Source organism: Anticarsia gemmatalis, chromosome 25 (genome assembly GCF_050436995.1).
Source record: "Anticarsia gemmatalis isolate Benzon Research Colony breed Stoneville strain chromosome 25, ilAntGemm2 primary, whole genome shotgun sequence".
Taxonomy (NCBI): domain Eukaryota; kingdom Metazoa; phylum Arthropoda; class Insecta; order Lepidoptera; family Erebidae; genus Anticarsia; species Anticarsia gemmatalis.
Genome location: NC_134769.1, coordinates 422,544 through 444,744, shown reverse-complemented (window position 1 = coordinate 444,744; position 22,201 = coordinate 422,544). Strand labels below are relative to the sequence as shown.

At 32.6% G+C, this 22,201-nt stretch overlaps 1 protein-coding gene across 2 annotated transcripts in view; it reads left to right on the top strand.

Moving 5' to 3' along the window:
- Positions 1–16,558, top strand: part of LOC142983903 (uncharacterized) — a 34,546-nt gene extending 17,988 nt beyond the window's left edge. Inside the window, exons 2-4 of one of the 2 annotated variants that reach the window (XM_076131090.1) lie at positions 6,770–6,832; positions 7,305–7,461; positions 8,001–16,558. In XM_076131090.1, the coding sequence (XP_075987205.1) occupies positions 6,770–6,832; positions 7,305–7,461; positions 8,001–8,149 (369 nt within the window). In that variant the 3' untranslated portion in view covers positions 8,150–16,558. Of the gene's footprint in view, positions 1–6,769; positions 6,833–7,304; positions 7,471–8,000 lie in introns of both variants that reach the window. The other variant, XM_076131089.1, reaches the window with a different exon arrangement.
- The last annotated feature ends 5,643 nt before the right edge of the window (positions 16,559–22,201 follow it).

The window sequence follows — 22,201 nt, the reverse complement described above, 5'->3', positions numbered from 1 at the left end:
TTAATAGTGTAACGGGAAAACTTTGCGCTCTATTATTTATAGGGAAACTGGCCTGAATCTGTGGGAGATGTTTTTACTTTTGGGTCAGTAAGTATGTAAGTATTGTAGCATTGCTAGAGGAAAGTACTTGACGGGTTAAAGTACTAGGGAACAAACAAACAAACTGCAAAAACGTAGGTCGAAAATCCTGAAAAAGTTATATTTAATCGTGCTTAAAATTTATTAAATCTATGTTGTGTCTATGGCGTAGCCATAAGTCTACAGCCTGGCCTTTCTTCCAACTATGTTGGAGTCGACTTCCAGTCTCACCGGATGCACCTGATTACCAGTGATTTACATGGAGCGACTGTCTATCTGAGCTCCACGGCCCAGTTACCTGGGTTATAATACGAAACCCCTCAGTAAGTCTGGATGTCAGAAATTCAAGCTTCTGACTACTGGTAACACGGGTACTTTGATACGTATATCAAATTGTTCTTTAGACTAGTGAAATAGTCTTCTACGTGTATAATACATTATAATAACAATATCAATAACTTAAATGATTAAGTTCATAATACAAGAAATACATTTTTAAAAGCTGGATTTTACTAAATTAGTTTCATTAAAAAGTCACCCTGTTCTGCTTAAAGACAGAAATAGAACAGTCATATTCGTGACAACCCTACGGGTAACAGAGATTTCGCATTAAAAAATAAAAATGGCAGCTTTTTACTTTCATTTAGATATTACCTTGGCATGTTTTATACTTTTTTATAAAACGTACCATCAATTGAAATGTATATTTTTTTATTTTCATATGAAATGGGAATTCGAAATGCAATGTTTTCGTTTTTGAAATGTTATGGCGTTATTTTGACTCCAATATCTAGGTCATCACTTATGACTGCACTGGGTTCAATTCCTGTTAGATACACATAATACATAACAATCATTTCGGATTTGTTAAAACTTCGAAAAATCCTTACATTTATTGATTTGAGTCAAATAATGACATTTAGGCTCGGTTGTACCTGTCTATGGAATTTAGAGATTTGCTTTCACACAATTTGCTTTTGATTAGGCAAGTAGATTGAAAACAATAATTATTTTAAAAGTTACTGATACTGAAATTACCACCAGCTCTCTTTTCAATGAAATTGTATTTGTAGCTATAGTAAATGCCTGTCTATGGAGTGCAGCAGAGTTATTAATTGTTTCGAAGTAATCAAATATAATACCTACAATTTTACTTAAAAAATAATTTCAAACTTACCAAACTTAAACCCTTTCAAAATTATAATTTCATCTCCTTCTTTCACTACCCTTCAAAGGTGCTTAAAGTATTAAAATGTTCCTATTAAACTGAGTTTCTGTTCAAATTTGAATGTCGTCACAATCTCAGTGGCGAAGTATCGAAATCCTTCCGGAAAAATGTTAAGAAATATTCTAAAGAGATTTTTTCTCAAATATCCGTATTACAATAAAAGAGATGGCCTTTTGAATACCGGCGAGTTTTAGGGTCCCGTATACTTATAATGAGGGAGAAATATTTTCGTATCCGTGTATTTCGAGAAAATGTAATGAATAAAAGGAACTTTAGAAAATTGTATAAGACTTTGTATATATTTTGCTGTTCTAGCACAATATTATTAAGTACCTCCTACACATGTGATCGCGGGTTTGAACCCGAGGCAACACACAAATGACTTTTCGAAGCTATACGTGTGTATAAAATCATCACTTGCTCTCACGGTGAAGGAAAACATCGTGAGGAAACCTTGCATGTCTAAAATTTGTTTAATAAATTTATTCAGGGCATACAAAGTCCCCAACCCGCACTTGGCCAGCGTGGCGAACTCAAGGCCCTTCCTCGTTTGGAAGGAGACTCCTTGCCCAGCAGTGGGACAGCAGTGGGCTAAAATAAAAGACAATATACCCACTGAGTCCACACGCTTTCAATATTAGGTATATCCGGCATCACCTATCAACCCTTAAGGAGCTAAACCATGAGGTATTACAGGGTTGATTACTAAAAAAGCAACCCGACATTTGAACCCGGTTCCTCTTCATACAGCATATTTTTCCAATCATAATTTAAATTACCATAAATTATCGAAACTCCAATTTCCAACTCAATCGAGACGAGATCTAAATGAATAATAAACAGATTTATCATTAATCAATTTGTTCATAATTCATAAACGTGTCTGCTTCCATTAATCATTACTTTGAGATACCCAATTATTACGCAAGGTAAATTATCTATACTTTTCCTGTATTGACTGGGCAACGGCCTCCTTAGGGAATAAGAGGATCAAGCTTTGAACCTACCACCCTGTCTCACACTGATGAAGATCAGAAACTCTTTGGTATTTTTCTAAAAACTTTAGCATGCAAGGTTTACTCACAAAGTTTTCACTGTTAGAGCAATAGGTTATACACATATTATTATATGGGTACTTTAAAATATATTAGTAACTAATTCTGTAACTAAAGTCACAATAACTGTATAAACGACTGATTAGGACGTCTCGGGTTCAAATCCCGGGACGGGAAAGTATATTTGGTATTTTTTTATTTTTATTAGAATATATCTGATCACTAGTTTGGAGTTTGGTAACGTGTACGGTAAATTATTACATGGGACTAACATTGTTAATGGCGAAACACACATACACTCAGTATTTCACACACTTCTGCCTGCATCTTCGAGTATAACAGGAGTGATATTATTTAAAACATAAATCGTGTTTAAATCACAAGATCCTATAATTACCACTACTTGAGCCCCAGTGTTAATTGAAAGTAATTGATAAATTACATAAACAACAAGATTGATGATACTGAACGTATAATATTGGTCAATCACTGTCAATAATTCATCAATCTCTATAACTCGGACCATCAATCATCAATAATTATATTGACAATAATGATCTTGTAATTGATATCAATCTAATGGTTTTATTATGGTTTATTTTCGCCTTATTTGCTGTAAGCAGAACATTATTTAAACTACTCTCGAAAAAGTTGTGATACAAATTTTGCTACGAACCGGAATGTCAATTTTGAAGCGATACGTTATAATACAATATTGTATATTTTTTTGTACCCAATGGGGATTGAAATTTCAATAACAAGGACTACTGTGCCTACTTTTTTGACAGAAACAAACAAATAATAACATCAATAGTATGAAAAATAACAGGTTTTATTTATTTCTGATCTTTTGGCTTAGTTACAGTGGCATCGCAATTGTTGAAAAACGTATGTACCTATTTGTAAATAAGCCAACATAGATTTAAATCTTCATAAGTCTTTAGTATGTGATAAAATATTATTCTAACTTTTCAATACTATCTAAGCTTTACAATCTTTTATTCAACAAAGTATTGTCCGGTCCGTCAGCATTTTATACGGAACCATTTGGAGGTGAAGTCGTCTGGAGGTTTTAATAACGTATTCAATGATTCAGCGTCGAACTCCGGAAATATCGCACAGATATTGTTCTTCAAGTTATTTGTGAACTTTCATGTTATATTACGTGCTAGATGCAGGGCTGGCAGCTTGGGATGATTCTTTTATAGAAAGGTAAGAACAGATAAAACTGCTTTAGTAAAATAAATGAATAATTTTGTTTTTGCATGTTATTTGAAAGCCATTTGCGTTAGATTTTAAGGAAATTAGAATTCTATGTAATGCAAACTTTATGTTACAAATCTATTTACGACGACAATTTCTAAGAAAGTTCTTTAAAATATTAAGGAAAATGGCAATAAAGGTGTGCCAAATTCCGTAACCAGCAACTTATGAAAACATAAGTTTAAAAAACTATTATGCATTACATGAGGCTTCATTCTGCTGAGGATAAGAAGGTGCTAAAGAACAAAGCTTACTACTATCGCCATATACTTAAAAGAAAAATACATACATACATGATATCACGCCTGTTATACCCGAATGTGTAGGCAGAGGTCTATAAAATGGACCCACGTTTGACCATTAACAACGTTACTCGCATGTTACAGGGTGCAAGCCTTTTGTCATATACCAGGCACGTTATCAAACTCCGAATAAAAGTTAATTAAAATTACCTTTTTGAGAAAAATTATTTGCCAGCCCTATGATGATACATGTTCAAGTGAATTTTAAGGAGTGATCACACTTGATACGGAACTCAACTTATGAATACGAGTCCAAGTTTTTAAGGCTTGATGAAGAATACTTCAGATTTGTTGTTAACTCGTAACCTTCTAAGAAAATGTTCGCAAATAAACATCCTTTGTGAAGAGTTTCTTTTTGACTATTGTATATTATTAAAAAACGTATATTTTTATGATTTGATGTTATATTTGTGTCTGCAGAGACGGTATTATTGATAGTGGTTTTAGATTTAGTTTATTTGTTTGAAAGCTAGATAGTCTAAATGAATAAAAAACAAGAGCACATTGCATTGCTTCATGTAATACCAAAAAAAGACTCGAAAAATTCAGAGATTTAGAGAAAATATCACGCAGAGAGAAAAAATATAGTAAAAACCAAAACTAATATTCATGGGAGCAGAGTGTTCACTTATGTTTTAACATTATTTTACGTGATCTTTAAATAGTTGCTTAGGCAGTGTGCTTTACTCCAGACTGTAGGATTGTTTAATCCATTTAATACCTAAACAAACTCATTAACTTGATACAAACAGGGCTTATGTTTTCTTCATAAACAATGAACAAAAACATTAACGTAGGAGACGCTACACGTGTACAATATTCGAAATTACAAAGAACTTTCACTTCTTAGAAATTTGGTACACAACTAGTTTATAACCTGGATTGATATAAAGGATCCTCTAAACTTACAAGCCTTCATATAGCATGTATACCTAATTAATAATTTACGAAAACCAACCTGAATATGCATTGGACTTGCCATTTCGGCACAGATAATACTATCAGTAGTTAGTTTTTTAGTCCAAACTGTCCCACTGCTGGGCAAGGGTGTCCCCTCGCAATGAGAATGGCACGTGGTAGTCACTTAATTCCCCTAAAAAATGAATTATTTAAGATATTTCTTACTCTTAGAAACCTTTTCACGCAAACAAAGTCACAAGCAGAAGCTAGTTAAACGATGCGGAAGTTAAAATATACTCCAATAAACATCAACAGGTTAAAATAAAACAATATTACTGAAATTTCAATGAACATTATGAACTTGTAGCGTCGATATCTGTTTGTTGAAACGAAACAAAATGTAAAGGAATGGGGTCAAAAGTATCTTGATGTGAATCGATATTGTTTTCACTCATTTTACTTTGCGTTCTTTGGTGTTGAAGATTTGTGGAAAAGACATTAGGTCGGGGAAAAGTCACATTATAGTATGTATGAACTTGTAATAACATCTCTTTGGCTTCAATAATCACAAATGAGTGCACGGTTCATTAGGTTTCTTTCAGTGAGTACCACCAGGTACCCAAATATCGAGTTTTTTGTGTAGAGAAACTATTTTATTACAAGTTCATACATTTTAAAATGCGAAAAGACCTTTTCCCCGACCTAATAAATCTAGACCTAAAGACCTAAAATATCTTAGGATAATATTTTGAAGATGTTTTTGGTTTTATAAATTCTTTAGAATTGCTGTGACTTACTCATGAACATGAACTCACACTCTTGATTGTTCGATATCGAATTTGATTCGATCGATATATGATTTTTGGATTAAAGAAGTCGCTTAAATATGTAATCTACACTTCTAACTTACGAGAAAAGGACACGGATAAGATTTGTGGGTTAGGCTATCATCCGTATGAAGTTCTCGGTATTTTAATGGAGTTTGCTATGAATTCAGTAAGAAGCTAGTTGTCTATTTCACAGGATAAGAAACACAGCATTCCAAATGTGTGAAAACACATAAGTACTAATATAAAACCAAAGTCAGCGAAATAATGAGGACCCTCAACTCAATATCATAATAGAACAAATGGTACTCTACGAAAATAAATAGAAAAAACAACAACCTAATAATGATAAACTATCAACAAAAAACCTATTTTCAACCCCTAAAACACATAAAACACCCCTACAGTCTCTCGTAAACCTTGAGAACGACAATAGCTCAAAAGCCTTCAGCCATTTGCCATTTACTTTGAATAGCGTTGACCGGAAGTGTTTCAATAGTATTGGCTTGTACACGGCCATTTGGGGTTGATATTGAGGGTGAACACTATAAAGGTTGGGCTGGAGGATTTTTTTATTACGTCACGATTTAGTTGGTATTTTTATGAAATTTCTGAATGTTTCAGTATTTTTAACAGCGCGTGTCGAGTTCCTTCAATTGATAATAATATAATCCATTTTGTTCTAGGTTTTTTTTTTCAATTGGAAGTTTCGAATATAACTACCTTTCATTGAAAGCATGCAAAGGTCTTCTACAAACATACCGAATGTCAAAGCTTTTTATAATAAAAAACAGTAGCAAAATATTTTGTTAGGAAATTTAATAATTATTATCACATAATCGGAAAATACATAGGAATGGGATAGAAAGCCGAAAAAACAACAGCCAGCCTCGTGATCACGTTCTTGTCTACTTCCCGAATTTCATTGTAATTAAATTCTTAACATTTTCGATATTCCACTAATTTATACGGCATTAATTACATCCAACATCTCTCATTAAAAAACAGTCACTTCCAATAAAATCATGAAAATTGTTACCCCAAAATTACAATAATCCCCGCCTTCCCCCCGGATTCAACCCCATTACCGTTCTAACAATAACTTTGTTCTTACAGAGCGGAGGTGTCATGTTCTCTCCGCTGGGACGGCTGCGCGTCGCACAAGCTGTCAGGAAACAGGTGAATATTTAGTGGCTCTACTTAAAGGTGTTTTTGTTTGTAATGTTGTGTAAAGGGTGAAATTGTAGAAGGGTTGGGTACAGAGATAATAGTGGCTAAATTGGGTTAGATGTAGTTGCGTAGATACTACGTGAAAGATAAGTTGGAGTTTAAGTATAGCTAAAGCAAAATGGTCGATCGTCACCGCTTTCATAATGACTTATAATGAAAGTATTTTTTTTACTACTAATGTAAGTAGTTAGTATACAAATACGTATACATATAATGAATTGATAATGATGTCTAAGAAAACCTTGACTGAAAATGTTTAGAACCTTAGACTATCTACTAATAAAAAATAAATACAAAAATAACCCAAAATTCAAAGAATCAGGCGAAAACCAACCAGTCAAAAAGAAGACAGGGAACTGATACCAGAGACTGATAACATAAACAGACCGAATTATATAAATAGTTTTTTTCAATTTTCCAGATGAGTCAGCTGCCAGTCCTGGGCACAGAGGCAGCTCCCCTGCAGGCTCCCCTGTGCTACCAGCTGCTGTGCGCCCCTCCCCTGGCCCCCCTGCCAACATGCGCACCCTGTGAGCTGCCTCCACCACCCTATGCTGTCTATCCACTGCCGTTCGATAGTAAGTATTGTAAGTATTATGATTTAAATCATTATAAATGTAAGAAACTAACATAAATATTATTTGAAGTGAAGGTTATAGATAGTATTTGTATGGAGCGATAAAAAGTGTTCAACTCTCTTAAAATAAATTAATATCCCAGTTTAAAGCTTGTAGCTATGTAAGTGAGTGTTTATAGTTGAAACAAAACGAGAATATATAAGAAAAATTGGTTAGAGGGTCTGCTCAAAATAACTTTTTTTAGATTAACTTAAATGTCAAACATTAGACACGAACGCAACACAATATCAAGTTCGTGACTATAAGTCTGGACATTTAATTCAGTACAAGATTAATAGTCACGCCACATTCAAATTAAACCTAAACATTGCTCTGTAAAGAACATATCAATAAATAAATATATTTAACCTTACTGTCCCACTGCTGGGCAAGGGTCTCCTCTCGTAATGAGGGAGGGGTTAGGCCTTGAGTCCACCACGCTGGCCAAGTGTGGGTTGGGTAAAGAACATGCTTAGTATAATAAACTTTCTTCGTTGCAGCCACCCCAGCGATCTACGGGCCTCCGACCCAGTACGCCCTGGTCCCGGCTCCGTACACCACGCCGTGTTGCGAACCCTCGTGTTGTGCACCCCTGGACAAGCAGCCCCGAGTGCCGCCCCCTCCCCTCCACCCCGCCTTCATCTACTAACTCTCGCGAACAAATATATTGAAGTCATTGAACCTCACTGTCATATCATTGCTGAAGGACCCCATTTAAAAGACGGTATTGTCATCAGCACTGACTAAAGAATTGATAGTATAGAACATTAGCTAGTGTCAGTTTAGTCAGGGATTGTATGAACAAGCATTTGTGAAAATTGATATGGCGACTGATTTCAGGGAAGATGGCGAAGATATGTAAAAGAAAAGATAAAAAAAAATGTCTCGAATGAATCATATTGTGAAAAATGGTCCTGCTGCAATTTTTTTGTCTTAACACATGTATTTTTTGTTCAAAATTTAGCTTCAATGCCTTTAATATATTCCAAAACATCAATCACGAAGAAGATTCCTTTCTTCATATTCAGCTTCTTCGTATGTTCCATCTTGATTGCTCAAGTCTTCCAATCCAGTTCATGCTCACCTGTCTTCAATACATTACTCTTTTCTAATAAAACAATTTGAGATAAAGTAACTGTGACTACTCGATGGATGTTAAACAGAGAGATGGTGTCGTGTGTTCAAGTTAGCTCGGTGAGTTAGGTTTCTCTGGATGTCTGCAGTCGCTTTTATTTCTAGATTATGACTTAAGATTAGCTTCGAACAGGTATATTTAAGTAACCGTGGATTCACGTGCTATCATTAATATTGTACTGTTAATTATTATTATTGGTGTATCAAATTGATGTTTCTTATAGTCTAATTGTTTGTAAGAAGAAGGTTATAGGTCAATTTGTTAATTTGTTGTATCGATTTATAGACAATATAACTTTGCACAAAGAAGTGAGAAACAAAATAGTTATCCATTATTACATCATCTAAATAAACAAATACCATAATGTGTTACAGAATCATATTATTGTTAAATATAAAGGAATATATGTATTTAATATATGTTTTTGATTGTTACAATGAGATTTTTATGTTAAACATACTAGTTGGAATGCAAATGGCTCTGAATCGTTAATATACACGTATATTGTTATTTGATGATAAGTGTTGATGACGTCGATTTGATACATCCATAGCTAATTATTGTTAGTGTAGAAACACTAAGAGGAAAGGGTGCGGGTAGGAATTCATTTAAAATTTATTTACAATTTAATCAATAAAATAATCATAATAAGATCAGTCTTGCATATTGAATGAAACTATCTGATTTCCAAAGTCTTTTTGTCGATTTCCATAATCTACGACGTGTTACGTTGCAATGTCGCTCTTATTGATATAGTTGTTTGTTACTCATTGCTATACCATCGTTAAATTCTTACCCGCACCCATACAATGTGTCTCACAGTTCTAAATAATGTGAATGTGCATTAAAAGCACAACGAATTAAGCACAAAATTGATTAGTTGCTAGTTTTAGGTGACGTTACCTCTTATAAAAAGACAGATTTGTTATTGCTTGTTATCCTTTTAAAGGACTTTTGTTTATCCTTAGTATAAGTATGTTTTTGAAATCCCAATGTTGGTGTGTGAACGACTTGAAATTGCAATTAATTTTGATGAAGAATAATTTAGAATAAGATATCAAATGACAATCATTTGCCGTAGCTACGTATTCGTTTAGTATTTATATGCGATTGGCATAATTATGAGGTGTTAAAGTTGTATCGACGCGTTGTCGTATTTGCTAATTTAATAAGGGACCTGGTATGATAATAATAGTACTTTAGAACCAGATCTTAGTGCAATTTCATGGCGTTCACATTTTCAAAATGTAGAACAGAGATGAGAGAAATATTTTTTAATATTATTCAGTTTTTACATGTTGCTGTTGAAATAAAACTGGGGTCCAATATGTGATAGAGGAATGTGAATTTCAAAGTTGTATGAAGAATTTTGAAATTTACATATCTAAACCCGTTATTGTTATGTTGGGGATATAAGGAATAAACTCAGTTTTTATGCATACACCAAAAAATCTAACACATGTTCAGGCTGGAATAGGAAATAATAAAAATAATGTTGTTATATGAACGAAAAGAGAAAAATATTGTTGACAATCTGTTATGAACCTAGAGTAATATCACGTGTTTAAAATTGCAATTCAAATAGTCGTAAAACAGATACAGAAAACTTCCCTGAACATGTTTAGAAACCAAATAACACCAAATTGTTTTTTGAATATTTACATAATATTGAACAGCTTGTAACTCTGTTCCGCAGTGATTAACAATAGACTTAACCTTTAGAGAGAAGCAATGAAATCGTCAAGTATGTGATATGGGATAATTTCATTAATGATAGCAATAGTTTATTTTAGTATCATTAGATGTAGATTCTTTTCAACCTTGTCGTGTTTGTGACCCGTTGCATCAATATTGTCGAAGAATTTAAGTACTTTTAGCATAAGGTCTGTTGCACATGTGATAATATTCCAAAACTCGCGACTTGTAGTCCTATCGCGTTAGAATTCGATGTGTGTAGTTCAAATTAGGCCAGATTTCTGATGCAACCGGGCTCCCAATTAGTACCAGATTTTTAATAGGACCAATAATTCCCTGGATTCAAGAGAAATGTGCAATAATCGCGTCTGTATAGTTTAGTATATCACAACTCTATACGTAAATTGTTGTAATAATATTAATCATTTTGATATTGTATTCTATCACTCTATGGCTGCTAGTTGTGTGATGCTGGGGTGAATGAACTTGCTCCTTTGTTTAGCAGCTTACATTATACATGGCTTATGAAATATCTTAGAAATTGCAGTACCAGTAAAAAATAAAAGCGATATGAATCATAACTACATCGTTATTTTGTGTCTACATAATGTTTAATAGCTTGCTATCAAATAATCAACATTTGTTACAGGTACTAAGTTGCAATATTACTCTTTTTTTTTCAATCTCTTTTTGATTTTTCCATTGCCCTCCTCTCTTATTGCAGATCTTTAAGCAATTTCATTCACCGAAGCACTTTCGATGTGGTCTTCTGCCTTTAGCTATAAGGCTTTCGTCTCAATTACTATTGTACATCATAATATACGATTAGTGTTACTGGAAATGCTGTCAATTTATCGTCTTGGATTTTTACAATATATGTATTTATCTCTAGTTGTTAAGTATAGTACTTAATGCGATGCTTCGCTCAACTATCATTTGTATCTTCGTGTGAGCTTGTAACTTTAGTTCCTTGTATTTCCGTTACCTCAAAAACTATATCTATGTAACTTGTAATATCATAAATCATTGCTATTCGGTTATCATGGTAAGTAAGTTATGGTATCATCTAGGTCTTCGATTCACGTAAAACTGCAGTTGCTCTTTACTATTACTAACCGATTTCAATAACCTATCTTCAGGTACTACGGTTTAGTTGTCTAGTTATTCTTCCTTCACGTTGTTATCTAGTAACTAATCTATGATACCACTATCCTTTACTGGAGATTATGTTATTGGAAACGGTTATTGTCGATTAAGTTAATTACAGCAGTCAGTTTTTTAACTTTCGATCCTTTGCAACTTTTGATGACTGACTATGCAGTAGACATAGACCACTCTGAGGAGTGGAAGGTGTTGCTTTATAATTGGTATCAATATTATTCACGTCGTTGCACTATCGATGTTTTAAGTACAAGGAATCTTATTCAAGCTAAATTAGGGTCTATCTTTATCAATTGTTTATCACTGCTTGTATGGTTTTTAGTATAAATATGGATTGAAATATTTTGGTCTCCGTCTACCCTTATAGGAAAATAGATTATATGTATTTGTTAAACATTTTGGACTGTTGTGTAATATAGCTCTGACAATGATGTGATGACCTGAAAATTTGCCGACTATTTCTGTCTATGTTATATTGTTTAATTTCGGATATGAAGAACTTTCACGTCTGAAATATTTTACAAATATTACAAATTACCTCAAATTTCACAGTCTTATTAAAATAAATAGGTTTAATATTTTACTGTCACATTACTGGGCAAGGGTCTCCTCTCAAATTGAGGACGGGGAACACCTGATTATTTTATTTCATATTTATTCTAAAAACCATCTCCAATATTACGTGGCCTAGTGATATACTGCCTAACATATCGGATAACGAATCACTACGCTAAAATCTAGTTATTTATTTTGTAACCTGTATATAACCTCTCGCTAGAGTGTCGTTGTTGTGGATGAATGTTATTAGACAATATTAATATTATTCTAGGTTAGGTAAATGTATTTATTGATCGTCACTTGTGTTAGGGGAGGCTTAGTATCGTGATTTTGTTTAGCGGAGCTGACTTTGGTGTTTTAGAAATTGGAAGTACTGAGGAAGTAGGTTCATAAAACGTGAAAAAAACTTTTTGATGAAAGTTCGTCATTGGTTTGCGTTCATTTGTAGATGGTAATTCCGATGGCGAAAGGTAAAGGAAAATAGGTGTTTAAACATCCTAGTTTGTGGCTAACGAACTTTAGTGTATGTGTGAAATTAGAGAAAAGTAAAAGAATATCTCGTCACAATTTTCGAAGTGCTACAATGCTGAGAAATGTTTAATTTAAAATCGTTTGAAACATGGCTACCTTTAACCAGGTTTACATCTAGTTCTCATTGAAGTAAGGTTTGCCAGTAAGATCGGGCAAACCGATAATAATTTATTATCGCAGCATAAATTGTTATTAAGATATTCCAAATATACAAAACGCTTTGATTTTACGAAGGAAAATTAAGAAAGTAATTAGAAAAGTGGCAAAATACATTGCAAGAAGCTATGATTCCAGGATGAACTGTGTCATTCAAAAACTGTTGTATAATCTGGTTGTAGTTTGTATTTTTGATTATTATATTTACCAAGTCTTCCTTTGACACAGTAATAACGCTTGTTATGAGAGATTTTCCTTGAAAAGTATGACTTATTTGTTTCAAATTGAAGGTCTTTCAGAATAACCAAAGTCAGTTTTGCATTAAACGTCTATCTGTCGCCATTTTGTGAACCGTAGTCTTAATTAAATTTAGTGGGAATGCTATCAATAGCGGTAGGAATACTCACTTTATCACTGTCGATATCATCATCTCAATCAGCCGGTTCAATCGAAACATTATCGAAAATGCTTTCATTAATTATTTTGACGACATTGTCAGAATTCTGTTGACCTATATTTTATGTTAAAATATCAAAAAACACAATTCCGCTTCTCTAATATTTTACCTGTCCAAGAATTTTCGATAACTCTATAGCTATATCAATTTATTTTCAAGCATACCTGTCCCGAATTTTCCGGTATTTTTTTGGCGAAGCGAAAGAAAATGTAACCTTCGAAATTCTTGGGAAATTCTTACTGTCAGAATTTTGTTTTAAAGATGTTTTGGCGAAATTTTCCGGTATTTTTTTGTTGGTATTTCATGTCGTTGCCGTTTTTTCGCACTCGTGTCCAGGTCATTGAATCATTACATACAGGGACGAAGACAATACAATTGTTTTGGTTGTAGCTATTCGGTAGTAGAATGTCCACCGTGGGATCGTTGCGTCCACTTATCATTTGCTTTAGCGGGGTAGATACAAATAGAATTATGCTATAATAAGAACACTCTGTTGGGCAGAATTTAGAACTTACAATATCACTATATTTTTATCAGCAACGAAATAATGTATTTTACCATTGATTTGCCATGTAAATTTCGTACTCGATGATTTACTTTCACAGGAATTTTAACAGTATTATCACGTGTTGTATGGAAAATCTATTCTATGTATTTATAGTCATCTGAAACCTGCACAACAGAGTTCTAATCTACTTCTATAGAAAGCTCTCGGTGTTAACAAAAATGTGAAACTTGAAAAAAAAAATGAAAATAAAAAATCTTAAATATTCTCTCAAAATCCAGTGTCCGCGATATTAATGCTTAATATTAAATAAGTGATTACCTCTAGTACTTGTAAGGTAAGTCCAGAACAAGTAATCTATGTACATTTTGTTGATTTTGTCCAATTTTCGAATTGTATATGATGTTTGTTTGACACAGTGACTTGTTGATGAGGATATATTTTTGAAAGAGAATATAAATGAACAAAATTCTACTGAATTTAATAATATTATTACTTACATTTTCATTGACAGGTATGAATGGGTAGGTAAAGATAGGGAAACCGTAAATATCACGCTTGAACGGACATTACTTAGTAGATTAGTGGATCTCGGTAACGATTTACGATACGTGGAAAATACGAATGTAAATTGTAAAAGTTCTATCAAGAAAAGACTGAAAGTTTAAGTCGAAATTACTTCTCAATAATAACTAGATCGATTGTGTTATTATAATAATACGGAATCATTTTATAAAATAACGTGTTGGGATACAAAAACGGCTTGTGAGAATGACACAATTACTTTGATTGAAAGTTATAATGCGACATTACGAAAATATTGTAATAATATAATTGATCTAGTGAAAATGTTAGAGATTATTTATTTAAATAATATCAAATGTAAAGACGAAAAAGAAATTGAGACTTAATGATTCCAAAGAGTTAAAAAAGACAATTTTCTAAAATATTACTTGTTAAATAAATGAAATGAATTAGGGACTGAATACCAAAATCAACAACGTCACTGGTTTGACTAACACATTTTTGATAAAACCTTTACAAATTTGTAGTCCAACTTTTTTGTTACGATAGTTTTACCCTTTTTAGAAATACGTATAACGCGAAATATAAATGAATATTATTTGTTGAATATAGAAAATATTTCATAGCGATATTTTAATTGTTAACTACTTATAAGGTACCCTCTTAAAAGCTATGCATTATAGAAAAACGGCTTTTTATATATCGACCAGTGTTTAGTATGTATGGCACATAATAATTATTATTAATAATAGTATTATTAAAGTCACGTATCAAGCTGTCTTTATACTGTACGTAGCAGAAATAAACTATTATATCTATCCTACTCTATACTATACGTGTTAGAATGTGACTCTGTATATTTCCTATAATTATTAAGCGTGGACAAATTTTAATGTCGTTAATAATTTCTATGTTTAATTAATAATAATAGAAGTATCTTCAATAATTATTAAATAATAAGTGCGCGCGCTATCGTGATCATTATTCAATCATTACGCACATAAGTAAAAGTAATAATATACGAATTAATTGTAAGTAATAATAATAATTACACCATTGTATCATCGAATGTAATTGTTGATTGTTATATTATAATTATTATTACAATTATTGTCTAGTTATTATGTATGTGATATTGTTATTGGAATAATAGATATTTTAAATGCTAATAAAAGTAATTAATTCTATTATCCTTCTTGTTGACTTCTGTGTGTAATAGTATTTTTAAAAATAAGACATTAGTGTGTAAGTGATGAATTTTAATGGTAATTTTCGAAAACTGGTAAACTATTCGTCGTAATATCAACCATGTAAACTGCTTGATGTGTTCTTAATAGAGATAAAATACACATTTTTGGACATACAGCCTTTTGTCATGAATATTCATATTGTTATCTATTTTGAAAATTGGTGTTTTAAATAATAAATAGAAAGAGAATAAGAACTTTCTTCTCATAGATATAAAGTTTCATCAAATGTATTTAGGCACGTGTTCATTGACACATGTTTTACTTAAAATATCTAATTACATTATTTTGGAACACCAGTGTTCAACCACATAAAAATCCCATTAGAGAAATCTCTGTTATAGTAATAATAATATAATATTTATCATTAATAATAGTATTTATTGTCGTCAGAATTAACTCAAAATATTTATTATATTATATTCACGTTAAAGTTACAGAAATCAGAATCGCTTAATGTTGTATGATCTCAAACGAAAAATATACTTATATCTATATAAAAGACGGTCTATTTTACCATAATGAATTTTCTGAAAATTAAATGTACCTATTAGAATTTGTTTTTCTTTTATAAAGTAATATAGAAGCTCTCATATCACTTGAAACTGCGAATCACTGTGAGGGGGGAGCATGAACCACATTTATAACCTGTATTTTATTAACTTTCTGGCTTATGCCTATTCAATAAATAGTGCTAATAGGCAATAATATTGATGTTTGCACACCAAGCTTTATTTTTTTAATTAAAAAATACTTATTACGTATCTATAAAATTGTTGTTTTTCACATTGCTTTTTTTATAAAAAAGATCTTCCAATTATTATTATTAATTACAAATACAATTATTATTTTAAATTAATTTTATTATTTAAATATTATAAATTACTACTACTACTATTTAACAGACACTCTTATTCTTTTAAAGTAATTTTGATAATTGTTATTATTCGCAATTACAATTATTTCCGTAAATATATATTAAAAGTGTGATTGATGCGCCCCCCTAATAGAGCTAAGTACAATAATTAAATATAATAATGAAGCAATAACGAATAAATTTAATTGTTAAGTCACGTATAATAAATCTAATTAATGTACACTCTGAGTGTTTTATTTCATTATTATTAATAAGGGAGGGTGAGTGAGAGGGGTGGGTGTTAAATATGGATGGAGGGTAATTAGGTCAAGTATTTTGAGGTTACCTGGGTCAATGTTGATCTTATGAAAAGATTTAGATTAATATATTTAGTAAAATTTTCCGAATTGCGTACATTGGGTTCGATTCCTAGTTGGTGCAAGTTGCTTTCTTTATATTTGCAATTATACAAACTAAAGTACATACATATTATCACGTCTTTATTCCCAAGGCAGTAGACACAAAGGCCTCAACATTATGTCTTTAAATATGTTAGTCCCATACAATAGAGGCAGCCTATTGGCACATATCGGGCTCGTTTTCAAACTCCGGTCTTGTATTGAGAAATATTGTAAGATAATGCAGAAAACAACAATAGTACTTTGTCCGACCCGAAAATCGAACCCGAGACCTCACGATCAGCAGTCGTATACACTACCACCTAGACCACAGAGATAGTTACAGTTAATAAAGTAACAGAACAAAAAAAAAACGATTTTTAGATGTTTTCAAAACTATGTAGGGGGATCATTTATATAATTATTCAAGGCTACGTGGGTCAAGTCACGTAGCCCCTCTCCCCCTATCTGTGAAGCATATTGTCCATGTCATTGTGCATGGGAAACCTCTGTATTTTTGTATGGTTAGTTTTGTAGGGATTATGCAACATGTTTTTATATCACGTTAGCTTTGTTATCACTAGTTAAGCAATGAGGGCGGGTTAAGCAATCTTTTTCGTGGACATTTTGGAGATGGGTTGCTATGTACTTTTTTATCCGAGTACGGTAACCGAAATGTATTAACTAGAATTCTAGGCCTTCAGATAGTTTCTACACAATTTAGGAATCAAATCCATAGCTTCATAATTTACAGTCATCTAATGTTGAGCCAGTCAAGAAAATAATTACGTAAAATATTTTTTTTTTCTTACACCATTTCTTTATAATCTACTGTTTCTAATATTTTTTTACAGTAATATAGACGTAAAAACGCGATAAATATTTTCAAAAACTTATTTTCATACATAAAATAAATTACCCCACAAACAAACTAATCATACTCCCAAAACCACTTATAACCACAACTTTATAAAAACTATAATATATTTCCTATTACCAGACAAGAGTATCTTTATACTAAAAAAACTCATGAAATCTGTATGAACGATCAACAAAAATGTCGGTTACCCCGTCTAGGGCGTCTAGGTCATCTAATAAAGCCTAGGTCTAACTAGATCTCATTAATTATTCTAGGTCACAATGTCTGGTACTACTTCGCGCGTTATCTGGCAGGTGTTATCGGAGAGGGTTGATTTCAAGGGTGGATAGAGCTTTATTTTGTTGTGTGATTTTGTGAATAAATATTGCTATGAGTATTTTTTGGTATAAATAATATGTATGTACTTACATACGTATATTATACCTTTTTATATGACCAACTTTTCAAGGGATGGTGGCGTCAAATTTTAGGTTTCCAAAAATGTACACGATTGGAGTAGATATTTTTAATAATGAGACTGATAAAGAGAATGGCACAAAAAGTCTTTCCAATACCAATTTATTTTAAATGATGTATGTTTAAGTTAGTCTCTCACGCAAGAACACCGCAAAAAATGTTAACGGAATATAATTAAAATATCGTTTTTAACTTGCATTAACACACCTAGAATTATTCCGGGTAATGTTTCCAGGCGACAAATTAGAATAAAGTTATAGGAAATGTAACGATTGCTTTCAATAAAAAAACAGTACCTAATGTCCTAAATAGTCGTTTAGACCTAATTATTAGTTTTCCGCTAACTTGACAACGATGATCATCAATGTATGGCAATCATGGCCGGTATATCTTGCGTTCAGATGCCAGACATTAATTACCATATACTATTAAACAACAAATTATTACGTATCCCTAAACTTGTCTATAAAACATCTCTTAAGACGATAATCTATCATAAACCACCATTTAAAGACACAATATTAGGTCAAAGGCTTATTAAAGTCTTGTTCACCAGACGGGAACAGAGTTGCCTAGTAACACAGTGGTACGCGTGTCTGGGTTCATTGACCTCGTAACAGACTAGGACTAATCCAATGATTAGCATTCATTCCGTCTATGTGCGCTAGGATCTTATGTTAGGTGGCTTTTACATGAGATGGAGGGAGTTCTGATTTGTTGGGACGATTTGTAGGGAGGTCGAAGCAATTTTCATGGTACAAATTTAGATGTTGAAAAAGCTTTACGAACGCAGAAATAATGGATTGGATCACAATTAAAAACTGCAATTAAAAACGTATATAAAAAAAGGCTCAGTAAATGCATTTACTACCTAAATACATACTTTAGTCGGTCTACTAATACGGTAACTTGAAATTTATTATACATAACCGTGAAAGACTTTGATCAAAATATGCTGTGTTCTTAAATTATAAATTTCACTGAGATTTTACCTACATATGTAAGTACTTTTCTTTTTTATGTAATTTTATTGTAATTACTCGAGCCGAGCTTTATGAAGTTTGTAGCATGCTCTTGATGAAGTTTTTACAGTGTTATTGCAGCCTAGAAGCAGTTTAGACTTATCAGGAACAATTTCATGTCATGTAAAGGGTCCTGTACAGTTCAGATTCTGTAGAGCAGTCTATGTTACCGAATTACCAACACGCTACACCCATTTTGACTATTCATTGGCCGCAATCCAGTTGTGGACGATCTATGAAAATGTGGATGCGGTTATCATATTTAAAAGCAAATCGTGAGCAGAGCTTATTAAAGAAAAAGAAGGGCAGACATTATGTCTTGAAAGTTTCAAGTGTAATTCTTAACTTTGTAGGCTTGAAAGTTGAAAAATGTCGCTTTATAAAAAACGGCACCAAAAGAGGCCATCGATGTAATATCTCTCTAATGGACATTTCTGTATTTGACATGTAATTACAGCAATAAAAAACAATTATAGTAGTGATTATTATTTAACACTTACTAAATAATTTCTACAACTGCCTTAGTTATCAATGTAGAAATCTTTTCATAACTATTTGGTCCGTTTAGCTCCGATCATGCTATAAGTTTTATTCCGTATTTCATCCAGCAAAGGTAGATTTTTGAAATTTTTTTTTTTATATTTGATTCGAGTATTCCACTATATCCTTACAAAATTTCACTATACAAGGTTTAGAGGTTTAGCCGTAAAATGGTAGACAGACATAAGTAAGAAGAAAATTAGGATGTAAAATGATTTGTTCGAATAAATGGCAGAATTCCAATATAAAAAGCCTTGTCCAAACCCACAAGGCTCTATGTGTACGGCCTTTCGGCTACAACAGTGCTAGTATGTAAATTATCAAAGAAATAATTTAAATTTATGATGGTCAACACGAATGAGTACAAGCTTTTATTACACTCCGTGGTTTATGATGCAGGGACGTTGTATGCAGTTACAACCCTTTATAATGTCCTGTGAGAGAGCTTTATTTCTTTGCGAGTTATTTAATAGGCGTTGCATGATTCTTATCTCATTTATTCTTATACTAGCGGCTCGACTTCGTCCGGGTATAGTTATAGTACGTTAATTCCATTTACGTGGTAGTTTAGATCCCGTTGATCCCGTACAAACGTTGTCCGGACTATTATGAACACATTTACAAGAAAACACAACTTTAGAACACACCCAACATATAACTTTAGAACAACTTTGTGCCGTTGTTATGAAGTTATGTTCGTAGATAAATTTTGTATAATTTATTTTTAATTATGTAGATTTTGTAAGTATAGTGGTTAATCTGGTGTCAAAGTTGTTTAAAGCAGTTGAAAGCTTTGGTTTCGACTAAGAGACAGCTTTCCAAATAATGGCTAGACTAATGAGTGCTATGATTGCCTCATCATTGTTTTATATAATATGCAGGATTTACAATATAAACAAAAAAAACGCCTTTTTCTTTTAGGGGAAGGCAGAGAGCAACTCTTGGTACGATCCTTACAAACTCCCCTTGCTTTATACATACATCTTGTCAAACATAATATGATATTAATTGTTCTGTTTGTTTATAACCACAATTTGAACGCAACAAGCTCGAACTATGGTACGTTAAAAATATAAGTTTTGCTTCCGATAATGCATCTCCAATCAGTGTGAAAATAAAATTGAGTAATATAATTATACGAAACTGTTGTAAAGAATAACTATTTCCTTCTATGTTTCGGAAAACTTAGCTTTTCTAGTTACCTCAAACTTGAGACTTTTGCGTGGTAGTCACACACTACCACCATACAGGCTACTACACCATAAAGGCTGTTAACTCAAGTCAAGCAGCATTACATCAATAAGTGTTTGAAAGCATAGGGTTATTGTACTTAGGGCGCAGCAGAGAGAGCCGTTGGTCTGGCATTGTGTCACCATAAACCGCGGTGCCAACTTTCTGCTAAGAAATTTATGACAAATCCGCATCCAAGTAGTGCGTGCATTACATCCATCGAATAACGAAGAAAAGAGATCCTTGGTGCATCTTATGAGCAGTGATACTAGCTTCAAACGGATCGAAAATTCTAGTACACCTTCCAAAGATTACACCCCTTTCGTTTAATAACTTTTTTTGTAACCTAGCGCCGAATTTAAATGGATTTTTTTAAGGCCGATACCTTTATCGGCCTTAAAAAAATTTCTAAATCGTTTAATCAAGTCTTTTTACACTGTTTTTTGCCTAAATAGACAGTTTTGGACTTTAAATAACTCCTAACTCTGCTGAAATTGGTGTACCCCACGTTTGATCAGCGGGGTAGAGTCACTTAGTCCTTGCTTAAACTGCTATCCTGCTTGTGGTACATTAAACTATCCACTATAAATAACATTGAATATGAGCATGGAAGTTTTTGAGAATCTTATATCCAACAGAAGGACGATGGTGTAGGCCAAGTAAAAAAAATAAAAAAAGCATTTGTAAATGTATCTTTCACGTAATTATTAAAAAGTATATAAGTATATTTATTGATAGACTGCCTACGTGGCGCAGTGGTTTAGGTCGCTGCCATTGCATAGGTCGTGGGTTCGAATCCACGAATTATTGTTTAGGATCTGGTTGTACTTCGTGTCCGTTGTTTTTAGTTTATATAAATCCACGAGACACAAGAGCATATATTAGTGCGATAGTAGTGTTTAAAAAAATTATCACCATGCTCTTATAATTTTGGAAATCAAACTCCCACACGTGACTTAAAACTAATAAAAAGAACTAAATACAGGGGGTCAAGAATCAGTTCAATATCGTTCATTCATTAATGTAAGAATTCATTCAATTTACGATTTCTCTCTGAACTTTTACATAATCCAATGGCAAACTTTAAATATAAACTCGATGGTTTTATTTTGCACTACATTCTATTACTCGATGTTATTTTTCTTTTTTAATACAGCGTCGTAGTTTTGTGTGAAAGATTAACAAACATACGGACATCCGACCATACGAATTTTCGTATTTATAATATTAGTAGACATAACCACTTGCTTAATAACACGCTTATTATAACCGAAGGTGTAGGCAGAGGCATGTGAAATTCACTATTATTTCCCTAACTCTGGGCTACTAATATTCTAAAATAAATGAGA